The sequence below is a fragment of the Rhinolophus sinicus genome, linkage group LG11 (assembly GCF_036562045.2).
Source record: "Rhinolophus sinicus isolate RSC01 linkage group LG11, ASM3656204v1, whole genome shotgun sequence".
In the NCBI taxonomy this organism is placed as follows: Eukaryota; Metazoa; Chordata; class Mammalia; order Chiroptera; family Rhinolophidae; genus Rhinolophus; species Rhinolophus sinicus.
Genome location: NC_133760.1, coordinates 70072842 through 70089349, shown reverse-complemented (window position 1 = coordinate 70089349; position 16508 = coordinate 70072842). Strand labels below are relative to the sequence as shown.

Below are 16508 nucleotides of genomic sequence, written 5' to 3'. Positions count from 1 at the left end.
TGGGACTCTCATTCTCTTTTTTCTGTTCAAGGTCAGAATGAGTAACAGTGATGAGATTCTCTACAACAGAAACGCTATATAGGGGGAATATGAAAAAAGACGAGCCAGTAAACCAACCTCCCACCTCTGCTTATTACTGTTTCAGTTGATTGTATTTTTCCTCATTACTGTCCGGATTTGAGAAATGAGAGAAAAAAGTAAAGGGGAATAAGCCACTCCCAGATGCTACTACTTCATTCCAGTAATAGGTTTTGTGAGGAGGTAAGGTATTTAGTCTTTTCTTCTCTGACCTCTTCCACTCACACCTATATCATGGCAGGGGAACAGGTTGGTCAGAGAAGGAAAAGACAAAAAGGAAAAAAAAAAAAAAAGAAGACAAAAACTGATTTTCCTCATGGTCTCTAATGTAAGATACTGGAAGAAAATATGAAATGACCTGCATGTATTTACTTTTATCTGACTTTTTTGAACATTTATTAGAATCGACAATTCTTTTTTATATACATAATACAGCAGCCCAGGACATCCAAGTCCCACAAAGGACTGAAGAACAGCCAAAGCAAGGAGGATGGTATCACATTCATAAATAAAAAGCTTCATCATTATGAAGATAATTTCCCCCTAACTAATCTTTAAAAATCAATGGAATTTCGATAAAATCCTCAATGTCTTTCATGGAATTTGAAAAGTTGCTCTAAAAAGATATATGAAAGTGAATAGCCAGGTCAATTTTGAAGACTAAACGGGGAGTGGGTGCTTGACTTATGAAATAGCATTTAAAAACAAAGGTATAATAATTGAGACAGTCTGGTATAAATGCAGACACATCAATGAACATTGATAAATCCAAAAAATATAACGTCAAAGAAAACAGTAAATTACAGTATGATGCATATACATTTTTCAGACAAAAGCACATAAAAGTATAATAAACATGGGTGTACATATCTCCCTGTTAAGACACAGAAACAGACTATTGGGGAGCAAAAAATGAGAATAAACAGAGGTACAAAGAAGGTCCAATAGGTATTTATTTCTTGAAAATTAAAAGTGGGAAAAGGGGGTCAAATATATGACGATGGAAGGAGAACTGACTCTAGGTGGTGAACATACAATGCACTACAGTGGTACCTCGGTTTTCTAACGTAACCCATTCTAGAAGAACATTCAAGTTCTGGAATGTTTGAAAACGGCCGACAGCTAAGCCTCAGGATCTTGCACTTACCGGAAGCCGAGTAACATCTTCAACTTCCAAGGCATGCTCGAAAACCGAAGCATTTACTTCCGGGTTTACGGTGCTCGTAAACCGAAATGTTCCTTAACGGAGACGTTCGAAAACTGAGGTACTACTGTACATGGAGGATGCATTACAGAACTCTGCATCTGAAACCTAGATAATTTTACTAACCAATGTCACCTCAATAAATAAAAATTAATAAAAAAACTAAAAGTACCTAAAGTAAATGTGGCAAAACATTTTGAAATGTTAAGTTTGAATGGTAGGCAAATGGATGTGTAGTACACTATCTTGTCTACTACGGGTTTCATAACAAAACAAAAGTTAAAGACCGAGATAATTTATTTTATATAAATGAGCTATAAAGATGATAAATTGTTATTTCCAGAAATTCCTTCTGGAGTCAGTATTGTATTTTTTTTTAAGGTTGCTAAATATACTAGGAAATATGCCAGATGCTCTATTATAATAGACAAATATTGCTTAGTCTTGTCTGTAATGTGATAGGATTCCAAAAATACAAGCAAAGGAGTCATAACAAAATATTATAAAAATTACTTTACAAATTGTTATAAAAGCCCATTTCAATACGGAAACATTAAAAATAAAGCAAAGCAAATATGGATTAAAGAAATCACTATCCCTTTAGAAATCATTTATATATATTCCTTATAAACTAACATGAATTTCACTTTAGGTTTAATATTTTCAATGACTGTATATACCTGAAAATAACCAAATTATAATTCTTGAGTCACTGAAGGCCAAACATAATTATTAATACATACATTTTATAATTATTTTAAAACTGTGTCAGCATAAGACTGGGGATTCAAAATATACTGCTTTAATTTCTAGACGAAAGATGTGAAATGTCAGTGTGAGTGAGTGAGTGTGTTTCTGTAAAATGCTTAGGGAATAAGATACCTTACTTAAAAGCAAGATTTAGGAAAAATGTTAAGGGCAACTTAGGCTGCAAACTGTGTTGTATACAGAAGTCAATTATGTTGTACTTTATAATTGTCTTAACTGTCTCTTTATTTAAAAACATTTTTTTTTCTTGTTCTTGTACAACAAAAATACATGTCCATGTATTTTGGTATAAAAATGCAATTTTAAACAGCTGTCTTCAAGTGCGGATAAGAGTTAATTTCTATCGATGTCATGTGCCTCTGGAGATTTCTTAAATTAATAGGAAATGACTGATAAAGACAGAGGTTGTCTCAGGACAAACAAAATGTGATGTCTATATACGTTAATAAAAGCCTACAGTTAAATTACTTATACACAGATAAAATACTTTTCATTTTTCTATTATAGCAAATAAACAATAAAATGTCCTAGCTGTAGAAAAAAATTGAAGCGCCCTATCTTTAATTATGTGTGCTCACAGCCCCCTCTAGTGGGTGAGATTAAGAAGACAGAAAGGGAAATGGAAACCATCTGAAAAAAAATGCAGTTCTCATTGATTCATTCATTAGCAGATACTACCATGTTTCCTTGAAAATAAGACCTAGCTGGACAATCAGCTCTAACGCGTCTTTTGGAGCAAAAATTAATATAAGGCTCGGTCTTGTTTTACTATAATATGTTATATAAAACTCAGTCTTATATAAGACCAGGTATTATATTATACCCACTATTATATTGTATTATATTATATTATATTATATTATATTATATTATATTATATTATATTATATTATACCCGGTCTTATAGTAAAATAAGACTGGGTCTTATATTAATTTTTGCTCCAAGAGACACCATTAGAGCTGATTGTGCGGCTAGGTCTTATTTTCTGGGAAACACGGTATCTACTTCATCATTTCTCCATGGAAAGCACTGTTCTGGCTGCTGTTCAGGACCTGGACGAGTAAGTCAGGACCTGCGGGGAGAATGGAAAGACCTATAGAAGCAGCATAGGGAAAGAGAAGGGGATTAAATGGGGAAAGTAGATCTAAAATGTAAATCTTTTTCACTTATAAAATAACTCTGTATTTTTAAAATGACTTTAGAACTTGCTTTATCATTATTTATTTTTTTTTAAATAAACTAATCGATGTAGATAAAATCAGAGGAAAGCATCAAAATATACCTTCAACAGTCAATTTTCTCCAATGTCGGGTATGAGCACGTGCGCGTGTACGCACACGCACACATACAAAGGACAAGAGTGCAGCTGTCACCTTCCTGGACCCTGATTTTAATGTAATTTATTGACTTGAGTTGGGTGGGCTTATCTGTAACACAATGTGTGAGGGGAAGTATTTACAAAGGAAAACTGGGCATTAAAATTCAGTTCTGAAAATCTGCAATTCACTTGAACTGTTTTCTTCCAATAAGTAGATTGTATAACTTCTATAAACAGGCAGTATAACTCCTTAAAGGTGGGATGAGAACTATTTGCAATAAAGCAAATTATTTCTTTATCCTGGTTTAGAGAAGTGGCTCTGGAAACAGACGTCATAGGTTCAAATACCGGCTTCACCTACATAGCTGTGAATTCTTGGGCTTAATTTTTGACTGTCTCAGTTTTCTAATTTGTCAAATGGGAATGATATTATGTACTGCACAGGACAGTGCTAAATACATATGAAGGATGTAACAAATATTATTATTGTTATTATTAATGTCATTCTTTGCTAGAAAGAATACTTGCAAATGAGATATAATGAAGAAAAATATTCCTTAAAGTGCTATAACCGTGTTTCTCCGAAAATAAGACCTAGCCGGACAATCAGCTCTAATGCATCTTTTGGAGCAAAAATACAAGACTGGTCTTATTTTACTATAAATATACTTTTATAATATACTTTAAGGTCTTATATAATATACTTTAAGACCGGGTCTTATATTAATTTTTGCTCCAAAGGATGCAGTAGAGCTGATTGTCCAGCTAGGTCTTATTTTCAGGGAAACACGGTACTAGGCAAGAAGTGCGATATCTAAACAGTGTACTTTTACCTAAAAAACTATCTCAAAAACAGTGAGGAAGTGCTAATAAACTGTATCTCACACACACACACACACACACACACACACACACAATTTATGATATATATTAGAGGTAGATTAACATTTTCTTAAACTAATGAGTAAAAAGTCACAGGCTAGATTTTATCTAACCAATTATCAAAGCTTAATGTTTAAGTTTACAAATCTTTTATGTATCCTCTGTCATTTTAAAGCAGTATTATCTTGCACAATACTCGTACAATGTTGCTTTACTATTTTCATAGTAAAATTGTACACAGCTCTAAGATATTCAGGAAACATTCTTTAATTTTAAAAAGCTGTTCAAGTCAATATAGTTTAATATATCTACCAGATATTTATTTTGAACATACATTGTATTAATAATACAAATTAAAAAGTTAAAAAAAAAAAAATTTGGAGTTCATTTCTAGACCTCAACTATCATCTATAAATGTGATTTACACCCCCGATTTATAAAAATGGAAAACAGCAAACAGGTTTGCTACTCAACATCACCTTCAGAGATTTTGCCACTTGAACATGGTTATCATAGACTAAAATGTCTACTGTCAGATTCTGCAGCCGCTGGATGTCACTTAAATCACTATGAAAATCAAGGTCTTGAATTAAGACTCTCCAAGATGGGAACGGGGTCCTGGTACCATCCCACACCTGCCATAAGAGGGGAGAGCCAAGATTAATGATCTTTTTGTAAAACCGCGGAGGCTAAAAGAGTTTTATTTGCTGGCAATGTAATTTAAAAGTAGTTAGAGGTATACTTGCAAATTTCTGCTAAACTTTAAATGATATTTTTTTCTGATTGTAAAAAGGACTACATATATACAGATAGTGCGGAAAACATAAAGAAGTTCAAACTGCTATGACTCTAGGAAAAATACTAATATATTGTTGAATTTATCTTTTTTGTTTCTGTGTACTTACAATACATAAGTCTTTTTTCTTTTTAACAAACTGGCATTATATTCTTTTTGTTCCTTAGTTTACTATTGAACAATTTATCAGGGAATTTAAATATTCTTCTGAAATACGATTTTCAATGGCTTCACATTATTTTATGGTACGGATGCACACCAATTTATTAAACTAATCCTTTCATCCATCATTTGGGTTGTTTCAAACTATTTGCTATTTTAAATAAATTAGTCATTACCATCCTGTATATAAACCTTTATGAGTATCTCTGCTAATTTAAGTATAAATTCCTAGCTTCTAGGAATGTATCCTGACCTTTGCCCATTTTCCCACTTTGTTCTGATTTGGAAAATGCTTTTTAAGGCACAGAGATGAATATTTTGCTTATGTTAGATGTTATGAATCCAAGGCAATAAACAGCACGGGTTCTGGGAGAGGAAAAGGTGTTGGATTGCTGCGTAATGTACACGGAGATAAGGATGGAAACACCGGCACAGGCAGGGACGAAGACATTCTACCCCATCCTTAGGCCATGAGCTCGCCTGTTGGTGCTAGGATTTGAAGGGATGAGCTGGGCTATGTTATGCTATAAAAGGGTTTGACAAATACATTGGTGTGAGGTTGGAATATCTCTGCATGTCAGAAGTTTGGCTGGACAAAAGTAAACAGGCTGTTTGAAGAAAAAACACTACATTTCTATAGAGAAGGTGTCTGCCAGTGTCAGATTACAGAGGAAGTACAGTCTGGTGACAGTGCTAAGTTTCAAATAAACAAGTACGCACTGGTGTCATTCACTCTGTTCCCTACATGATTCAAAGAACCAGGACAATCACTTTTGAGAGCAGTAACATCATTATTCACTAACATTTTTCTTCAAATGTTTTCATTTTGTGTACACTGTTTTTGCGACATTAAAATGGCTTTATAAACCAATCCATTAAGTCTTTTGGGTGAGGATTTGAGAGGGTAGAGTTGCTATATGCTTTTATGCTTCAGTTTTAATTGCCTAGAAGTCAGACTTTTAATGTTTCTTTACCAATTTGAAACATTACTTAATGTTATTTTCATCACATATTGAATAACTATAGCTATAATTAAGACTTTCTGAGGTTCCTAACCTTGTTTATTGATCAGTCTCACTATAGCTTTAATTATTATAATTTCATGTTTTAATATCTGATATGGAGCTCCCACTTGGTTTTCTTTGGCAAGCCTTTCTTGCTTTATTCCTGATCATTTAATGTTTCTAATAAACTTCAGAATTATAGCCAATTAGAAAAAAACCTGTGGTTTTAATTCAAATTACATTTTATTTAAAAACACTTTAGGAAAAAAAAAAAATATATATTTTAATAGTTTAAATTTTGTTTCAAGCTTCTCAGTAAAGTTATGTAGTTTTCTTCATAGGCCAGGTATTTATGGCATGAACTTTCTTGTTTTACAATCATTGAGACTTTGAAAGATCTTTTGTTTAATTATATGTTCTATTTATTATTGATATATAGGAAAGCTATATTTTACTAATGTTTTAAACAAGTTAGGTCACTGAGTAATTTTATTAATCCAAATAGCTTTACAGTTAATTGTTGGGGTTTTTATATCTTGTGAATACTGACTTTTTTTTTTATTTCTTTCTTTTAAAATACTTAAATCTGTCATTTCTTTTATCTCAGTGAATTTCCTAAGACTTCCTAAACGACATTACACAACAGAAATAGTGGGTATTTTGTCCTGTTTCTGACATTATTGACTCCAGAATTCCAACACTACATATTGTCTGTTTATCTTTTGACAGAAATTACTCACCAAGTTAAGGAAGCATGCTTCTACTTTGCTAAACAGTTCCATAAATATTTTAAACATTCATTGAAATGATCATATACTTTTTAACATTCATGGAGATAACCATAATTTTCCTGATATTGAACCATGTCTGATTTCTAAAAATAAACATTTCGGTTTCTATATTAATAAATAAAACTGGGATGCATGTACTTGTTTTGTGCAATATTGGTCTGTAATTGGTCTAACTCAGTCTGAAGGAGTTCACCATCTGGGCTCAATCACTTCAGTAGTTAATTCAACAACCTAAAACAACCTAAATTAAATTTAAATTTTAAAAATGAAAAATAATCAATTTAATCTAGACTCATATTTACGAGCATAGAAGTTGAATATAACATTTTATGAGGTTTAAATACCCCCACATATGTAAGCATATATCTTGCATCATTCCTAATTTAGAAAATTATTTCTTTTAAAAAATCATAATAGAACTTTTTTTTTAAAACTTTTGAACTTATTTATCAATTTTATCTTTATCTTTTTCTTTTTTTAAAAATCATTAGCTACATATAAGAATTCCTACATACCTTACTTACTGTTAGGAAACAGGTACTTACTATTGCTTCTTTCATACATGAAGGGTAATTTAGCAAGAGCTATCAAAATTTCAAATGCACAAACTCCTTGAATCAGCAATTCTATTTCTAGCAATTTATCTTCACAGCTCTATGAGCACAGATGTGAAATGACAAATGTTTAAGTCAACCTCCTAATGCATCAATAGGATGCAAGTTAAAAACATGCCATGCCTCCATCTGATAAAACAAAACAAAACACCAAAGCAGTTGAGTAGTATCCTAAAATTCATGTCTACATGAAACTTGTGAATGTGCTTTACTTGAAAACAGTATCTCCGCAGATATAATCAGTTAGGATGAGGTCATACTGGATTACAGTGGGCCATTAATCCAATGTGACTGCTGTCATTATAAGAAACACAAAGGGAAGACGTCCATTTGACAACGGAGACAGAGATTGGAGTGATGCACCTGGCAAGCCAAAGAATGCCAGCAACCACCAGCAGCCAAGAAGAGGCAGGGAAGGATTCTTCCCATGAGACTTCGGAAGAAGCATGGCTCTGCCGACATCTTGATTTTGGAGTTCAGGCTTCCAGAACTCTGAGATAATACACTTATGATATTTTCAGCCATCCAGTTTGTGCCAGTTTGTTAGGGCAGCCCGAGGAAACTAATACAAGGAACTTTTTAAGGTGGTGATGCAGAAAAATCTCTACGATAGAATTAAGTACAAAAAGCAATGGCAGAATAACGTGTATAGTATGCTATCATATGTACACAAGAAGAAAAAAGTATTTATATATGAAGTAAAATATGTCTGAAAAGATATTAAAAAAACCTCTCTTCAGTGGTTACCTAGTTTTTGGAGGGAGAGACTGAGAAGATGGTGGGGTGGGGGCAAGAGAGGGACTCAAGGAGAGAAACTTTTCACTACATATCATTTAAAAATATATTTTTAATTTCTGGATGTTAAAATTAACTATCCAAAATTAAACACCTTATTAAAATACCACTCCCCATGTTCTATATAATTTTGTGTTGTTACTTTATTCAACTTTTTGAGTTAAAAGCATATTCTAATACACTGTTTTTCTTTCTTTGTTCATGAATGTTTTAAATTTTGTCTTAGAGTATATCTCTGACTATAGCCTTTAATCTATTGTTGTTAACATTATATTCTTAGAAACCTATAATTATAATTTCTCTTTGAAACAACACTGGGGGAACACTGTCTTTTTTAACATCTAAGTTTTTGGTTTGTAACAAATGTTTAAATTTATGTTTATTGATTTTAGTCAAAAGAATGTATTCTTTAATGTCTCTTTTTGGGGAATAAGTAATTGCAGTATTTTTGTTATGGTAAAATTATTACCTTAGATTCAATCAAACTGTTTTCATTGTTAAATTACAAATATCCCATAGTGTATTCTATTACATTTGAGTTCGAAAAGAAAAATAATTACCAATAAAATAATTTTCAAATTTTAACTAGGAATATGCATATGTAGAACTGCAGCTAAAAAATAGTAATATTCTTTAGTACTAAAATAAGAAACACATATTTTATTAGTACTAAAATACATAAATATATTTTACTAGTACTATAATTTTATTATTACTCCATATTTCATTAGTATTAAAATAAGAAAACCGTAAATAAATATAACATGAACTATACTACATTTAACACATAGATCTGATGATACTATTTTTCTCTGGAAGTACAGGATAAAAAAGAGAAGTTCAAGAGTAGAGTTGCATGGATATCCAGACTTATTAACAATGGTTTAGATTTTAAGTTCTTAACACATGCTATGCATAATTATTCCATCAAAATAAAAAATATAAGCTCTTTATATGCATGTAGGTGGTACCGACTTATAACTGCACGTGTTTAAACATGCCTACCTTAAGGAGAAATGATGCTCCATCCACTTCTGCTTTGCCCAAGAGCTGACAAGTCAGGTCAAAATACTGCATTGGCTGAACATCACACAATTTTACTAATGTCGAAGAAAGCGAAGTATTAGCAGATGCCCAAGCACGTAAGGTTTCTACCATTTTGTAGTCCTCAGTTGTGAAGTTAAAACACTTGTGTGAAGTACGAGGTGTGATAGGAGCTCCGACAGTTCCCTCAAATGTCAAAGACGCAAAGCCACTGCTGTTGATACCTTGAGTCTCGTTTTTATATATTTGGATCTAAGAAAGTGGGACACAGTAGAAAACAAAACAGAAACACACATAACAGCTTACTGATACAGAATCCAGGAAGTGAAGGAACTTGAGAGATTATAAAATTTTGCCAGCAGTTAATAAAAGACATCATTCTTTAATATTTCATTTAATTTGCATATGAAATTATACAATTAACTGGGTTCTATCAAGATCCACAAGCACCATGTAAACTGTAAGACATTCTGCAAAATTTATTATTTTTTAAAGAACAAGGTGGTAGACTCCCTAATCCTATCTATCTTGTACTTTTACATTTGTTTTTTATTAAGATATCATTTACAAAAGGAAAAAGAATAACAAGTGACAGTTACTTATGAAAGTAACATGGGGAACTAGAACACTTCAGAGTTTGAGGTGACTAAAATGCAGCTGAGGCTAAGGTTTCATCAGTCTGACTGAGAGCTGAGATACGCCCCCCTTGGGCTTTCCGAATTTTGTAGCTCAGTCATTAGATGCACATGCATTTGACTGTCACATCGTCTTCATAAAGCAACCCTTCTGTCCTTGTGAAATGCTCCCCCTTTAATCTCTTGTAATACTCTAATATTAATATAGTTATTTTTCTAATGCTAACTATTTGGTTTTTGCGTTGTCCCAGCTGAACAGTCAACATATTAAAGAGATATCAGGTTATTTTTCCTTTGACTAGGTTAGACCTCCAGCATCCCCACTGCTACACCTCTAGTATCTGTTTCATATTTAACCAAACCGCACAGCCACACAGCAGCTCTTGTAATCCTTAAGTAGTCTTGCCCTTCTGTAATGTGTAACCCAGCTTTAGGCAAGGATTCATGGGCAACAATGCTCCCCAGCAGTCTTTTAGATGCCCCCTTCTGTACAACTCTGTCCTCTCCAGGGAACTGCCTTGAAGATTCCAGCTCTTTCAGCGGCCTTGAACTCTGACCTTAGGAGCCTCAGCTTAGCAGGACCACTATGTTCTGCTTGCACTTTAGTGTGCTGCTGGGCAGTGGTTGGAAAACTGCCCCCAGGCAGAGTTTTGGTGAACATGTGGCTTAACTTACATGTTACCAGTTTCTCTTCTCTCTCTGATCACACGTGCATTTGGTCCAACGTCTAAAAACAGCTGCCTCACATTTTGTCCAATTTTATGGATCTTTATAGCAATAGGGCTAGTCTAACACCAGTTATTTTTTCATAGACAGAAAAAGTTCACCCTGCAGGTTCTAAGTATACTTGTTTCATAAAGATCAATTAATTTGATTTACACATGCTTAAATGGGTTCTGTTTCTTGCATATGCTGTTTTTCTTTTTTGATTTGGGCTTCACTCAAATGTCTAATGATTTCTGATTCTGTGCTCATCTTTCTTTGTATCACCAATTTCACGTTCACTAGTCTATGCTGTTCATCAAAGTTTGCCTCTGCTAACTATCAGGGAAGACCAAAAACAATCTTCTAGCTTAGGTGTGCTGGTAACTTTTTTCACATCTAACTTATCAGCAAGTCTACTTTGTTTCACATTCAAAACATACCTTATCTACTTCTGTGTCCATCACCATCCTAGCTCAAGCCGCCTGCATCTCAAGACTAAAACTGAAATAAACCCATGACTGATCTACTTCCTGGCTTGTCTCTTAACAATCCATTCATTGCCCATGTAACTGTCAGAATGCTTTTCTCAAAATATAAATCAGCTCGTTCTATTTGAAACCCTTTAATGACGTCCCTTTGAATAGAACAAAATCTAAACAACTTACCTACCATAAGGCAATATATGAATTAGTCTCTGCCTTCCTCCCAACTTTCATCTTGTACCACCCTCTCCTATATAGTTCACTAGGACCCATGATGGCCTTCTTGCTGTTTTTTCAATACCATGCTCATAAGTACCCCAGGGTCTCCGTACTTGTAGTTCCATCTGCCTGGAAAATATTTTCCCTCCTATCTCAATAGAACTCCTCCCCCTTATCATTTGGGCTCCGACTCTTATGTCTCATTAGAAAGGCCTTTCCTGATTCTGTTTTATTTTCTTCATAGCAGCTATCACTATCTGAACTTACCTTAGCTTATATGTTTACTTTTATATCGGCTGGCTATCTGCATTAAAACATAAGCATGTACAAACAGGCACCTAATAAATATTTGTTGAAAAATAAACAGAGAGACCTTGACTCTTGTTTTTTTATATTTTTGCTATGAACCATGATCTCCAAATTGCAACAAGCAGAAGAAAAACAAGAAAAAAATATTAACAAACCTGGACTTCTAAGAGAAGTGTCTATATTTTTAATGGCCTTGTCCAACTAAAGAAAAATTTCAGGGCCACTCAAAACTAGCTGAGATATCAACACAAAGAGGGTAAAGAGGTACTACTAGAGAAAAATAGGAACATTTTCTAACAATAAAAGAATAATATTCTAGAAGCATATCTTAATCTAAATCTATACAGTAACCTCAATATATATAAAACATAAAATAAAATTAAATAAACCTAAACCCAATTAATATTGCTTCAAATAATGAAGCAAAGATCAACAGAAACAGATAAATAACATTAAAGTCTTTAAAAGATGCTTTTCAATAGCTCATAGGTATACATAAAATCAGAAAGGATAAAGGAGGTTTGAACAACACAATTAATAAACATGGCCTAATTTATATTCATAGAACATAGTACCAAACAACCAGATTCACCTGACCATGGAACATTTACTAAAATTGATCATATGCTAGAATATTAAATAAACATCAACAAGTTTCAAAATATTAAACATTTCAAGGTATGTTCCTTGACCAAAACATACAACAAAAATAAAAAACTAAATACAAAATAACCTAAGTATTACAAATGCATTTTAATAAACATTTATAATTTATTTTCAATGTATTTATTGATGTATTTTTAGAAGTACATCGATTTCATAAACATATAAAAGAACCAGTCAGAAATGAAGAATACAGTAATTGAAATGAAGAATATATTAGAGGGAATCAACAGTAGATTAGATGAAGCAAACGATCATATCAGTGCTTTGGAAGATAAAGTAGCAGAAAACACACAAAAAGAACAGCAAAAAGACAAAATAATCCAAAAAAATAAGGAAAGTTTAAGGGACCTCTGGGACAACATCAAGCATCATTGGGATACCAGAAGAAGAAGAGAGACAGCAAGGAATTGAAAACCTATTTGAAAAAATAATGATGGAAAACTTCCCTAATCTGGTGAAGAACACAGAAATACAAGCCCAGGAAGCACAGAGTCCCAAAGAAGATGAACCCAAAGAGGTCCACAACAAGACACATTATAATTAAAATGCCAAAGGTTAAAGACAAAGAGAGAATCCCAAAAGCAGCAAGAAAAAAGCAGTTAGTTACCTACAAGGGAGCTCTCATAAGACTGTCAGCTGATTTCTCAACAGAAACTTTGCGGGCCAGAAGGGATTGGCGTGAACTATTCACAGCGATGAAAAGAAAGGACCTACAACTAGGATTATTCTACCCAGAAAAGCTATCATTTACAATCGAAGGAAAGATAAAGAGCTTCTTAAAAAAGAAAAAACTAACGGAGTTCATCACCACCAAGCCAATATTATAACAAATATTTAGGGACTTCTTTAAGAAGAAGGAAAAAATAAAAATATCGATACTAAAATGGCAATAACCACATATGTATCAACAATTACTTTAAATGTAAATAAATTAAATGCTCCAATCAAAAGACACAGGGGGGCTGAATGGATAAGAAAACAAGACCCTTACATATGCTGCCTATAAGAGGCTTACCTGAGATCAACAGACATGCCACTGAAAGTAAAAGGATGAAAAAAGATATTTTATAACAATGGAAATAAAAGAAAAGGCTGGGGTAGTAATACTTGTATCAACAAAATAGACTTTAAAACAAAAGCGCTATAACAAGAGACAAAGAAGGACCCAGTAATTCCACTTCGGGGTCTTTATCTGAGAAACCCAAAACACTAACTCGAAGATAAGAATCCGTATGTTCACTGCAGCATTATTTACAATAGCCAAGATATGGAAGGGACCTAAGTGTCCATTAACAGATGAAGGGATAAAGAAGAAGTCGTACATATATACAATGCAATATTACTCAGCCATAAAAAAGTGAGATCTCACCATCTACAACAACATGGATGGATCTAAAGAGTATTATACGATTTCACTTATCATATGAATCTAAAAAATAAAATAAACAAAACAGAAACAAACTAATACCGTGTTTTCCTGAAAATAAGACGTAGCCGGACCATAAGCTCTAATGCATCTTTTGGAGCAAAAATTAATTTGTAAGCGGGCATTTTCCCGCCAAATCGCATCGTAACGCGGGGCTTTTTTGACATTTTCTCACCAAAATTAGACTTTCCGTAAAATATTCATATCTTTTATATTTTTCTATGAAACTTTCAGTGTTTTAGTTTAAAAGAGGTCTCTATTTATTTACTTTGCAAAATTTTTGCCGGTTCCAACTAGAGGCGATATGACGAGTTTACTCGTTTCCCACAAAAAATGTGTTAATATAAGACCAGGTATCATATTATGTTATATGATACCTGGTCTTATATTAAAATAAGAACAGGCCCTATATTAATGTTTGCTCCAAAAGATGTGCATTAGAGCTGATGTGATTAGGCTAGGTCTTATTTTCGGGGAAGCACGGTAGATACAGAGAACATTTTGATGGTTGCCTGATGGAAGGGTGGTTGGGAGTGTGGGTGAAAAAGGGGACGAGATTCAGAAGTACAAATTGGTAACTACAAAATAGTCACAGGGATGTAAAGTATAGCATAGGGAATATAGTCAATAATATTGTATTAACTATGTATTGTGTTAGATGGGTCCCAGATTTACCAGGGTGCTCACTTTGTAAGATACATAAATATCTATTCACTATGTTATACACCTGGAAGCTAATATAATATTGTATGGCAACTGTAATTGAAAATTAAAAAATATATATATTAAAAATATAACTACTCATATAAAGAAAAAGATAGTATGGGAACATGTGGATATTCATTTACCAAAAACAAATCAAAATAAAAGAACTTTAATCTGTACCTCACACCAATAGCAAAAATTAGTGGCTCATAGACCTACATATAAAACCCAAAACTAGAAAACTTCTATAAGACATAGAACATCTTTGTGATCTTTGGTTAGACAAAGATTTCTTAGATACAACATCTATATCACAATCCATAAGTGGAAAATAAGTATTTATTGGACTTTGTTCAAATTAAGAATTTCTGATTTTCTAGACACACTGTTAAAATGAAAAGAGAAATCAGACTTACAGAAAATATTTGGAAATCACATATCTGATAAAAGATTTGTATGCTGAATCGATTCAAAACGTTTACCTTCCATGGTCATTTTGACTTTGGGGAAGAGACAGAAGTCACACAGTGCCAGATCCAGTGAATAAGGTAGATGAGGACACACCATAATGTTTTTATTTGAAAGAAATTGCTGTACCAGAAGCGATGTGTGACACGGAGGCCTTCGGTTGTGATCACAAAATATGGTGAACAGTGCTGCGAGTGCCATACAAAAGCAGGGATCTTCAACACAGAAAGTGGTGGGTCAAATCTTAGTAACAGTGTGTGACAAGTTTCAACTTGTTCTGTGTAGCCAGTCAGGTGTGAGCTATGGTTGAGAGAAGCTATGTTTTTAAAGGGTGCCATAAATTATCCTCCATCATGACAATGCTCCATGTCACACATCGCTTCTGGTATACAGCAATTTTCAGCAAACAAAAACATTATGGTGTGTCATCCTCCACCTTATTCACCAGGTCTACCATTGTGTGACTTCTGGCTCATCTCCAAAGTGAAAATGATTCAGAGCATCGAGGCAGCCATGACAGCACAACTAAAGACACTCATGAAACAGGACTTCCAGAACTGCTTCAGAAAGTGACAAGAACGATGGGATAAGTATATTCGAAGAAAGGGGGAGTATTTTGAGGATTAATGGCAATGTGTCTTTTACTGTAGTAATTTTTTTTTATTTAAACATTCACTGTATTGTTTGATCATACCTCATATATATAATTATAATACATATTCACTAAAAGATATGTAGTAGAGACTGTTTATAATATAACAGCATAATATCCTCAAATTGAAAACAACCTAATTTCCAACAGAAAATACATAAATGCTGACATATGTACATAATGGGATACCACTGAGCAATAAAAATGAACAATATAAAACTATACTTAGTAACATGGTTGAATCACATATGCATAAGCCAGCCATTTTAAAAAAAGAAAAGAAAAAACGATAGTCTGTTCCCTTTATATACAGAACAAATACAGATGAAAATAATACGTGTTGTTAGACGTTATGAGACTATTCCTGGGGATGGGTGCTAATAACTACCTTGGGTGGGGATAAGAAGGAAGTTTCTAGAGTGCTAGTCAAATGATATACTTATATTATGAATGGAGAGATGTAGGTTCTGCTTCAGTTAAACAACAGGAAGAATAACAACAAAAAACGTTAGGAGAGGAGAGTGCATTGTATGAATATATTGTAGGACACAACAGTGTGTGAGAAATAAGCTATTTAGTTAAGTTTGAATAAGCCTGTGATTTAGTGCTACAATGGTATTTCTATTTCTATGTTTATCTTCATGCAAATATTCTCTACTATTCGTCTATTCTCAGAGAAAAGGCACTGATAGATCAAGAAAGGTCATTCCCACCATATCGAAGAACAGAACACACCTGGAATATTGTGCTAATTTATGAGCATTGCGATGACCCTGAGGGACAC

At 33.4% G+C, this 16508-nt stretch overlaps 1 protein-coding gene across 5 annotated transcripts in view; it reads right to left on the bottom strand.

Annotated features, from left to right (window-relative positions):
- The window catches only part of POT1 (protection of telomeres 1), a 73423-nt gene that overhangs the window by 28006 nt on the left and 28909 nt on the right, over positions 1 to 16508 (bottom strand). For 4 of the 5 annotated variants that reach the window (XM_074315648.1, XM_074315647.1, XM_074315650.1 and 1 more), the window contains exons 9-10: positions 9419 to 9709; positions 4731 to 4886 (exon numbers count right to left, since the gene is read on the bottom strand). In XM_074315648.1, the coding sequence (XP_074171749.1) occupies positions 4731 to 4886; positions 9419 to 9709 (447 nt within the window). The remainder of the gene's footprint in view (positions 1 to 4730; positions 4887 to 9418; positions 9710 to 16508) is intronic. The other variant, XM_074315651.1, reaches the window with a different exon arrangement.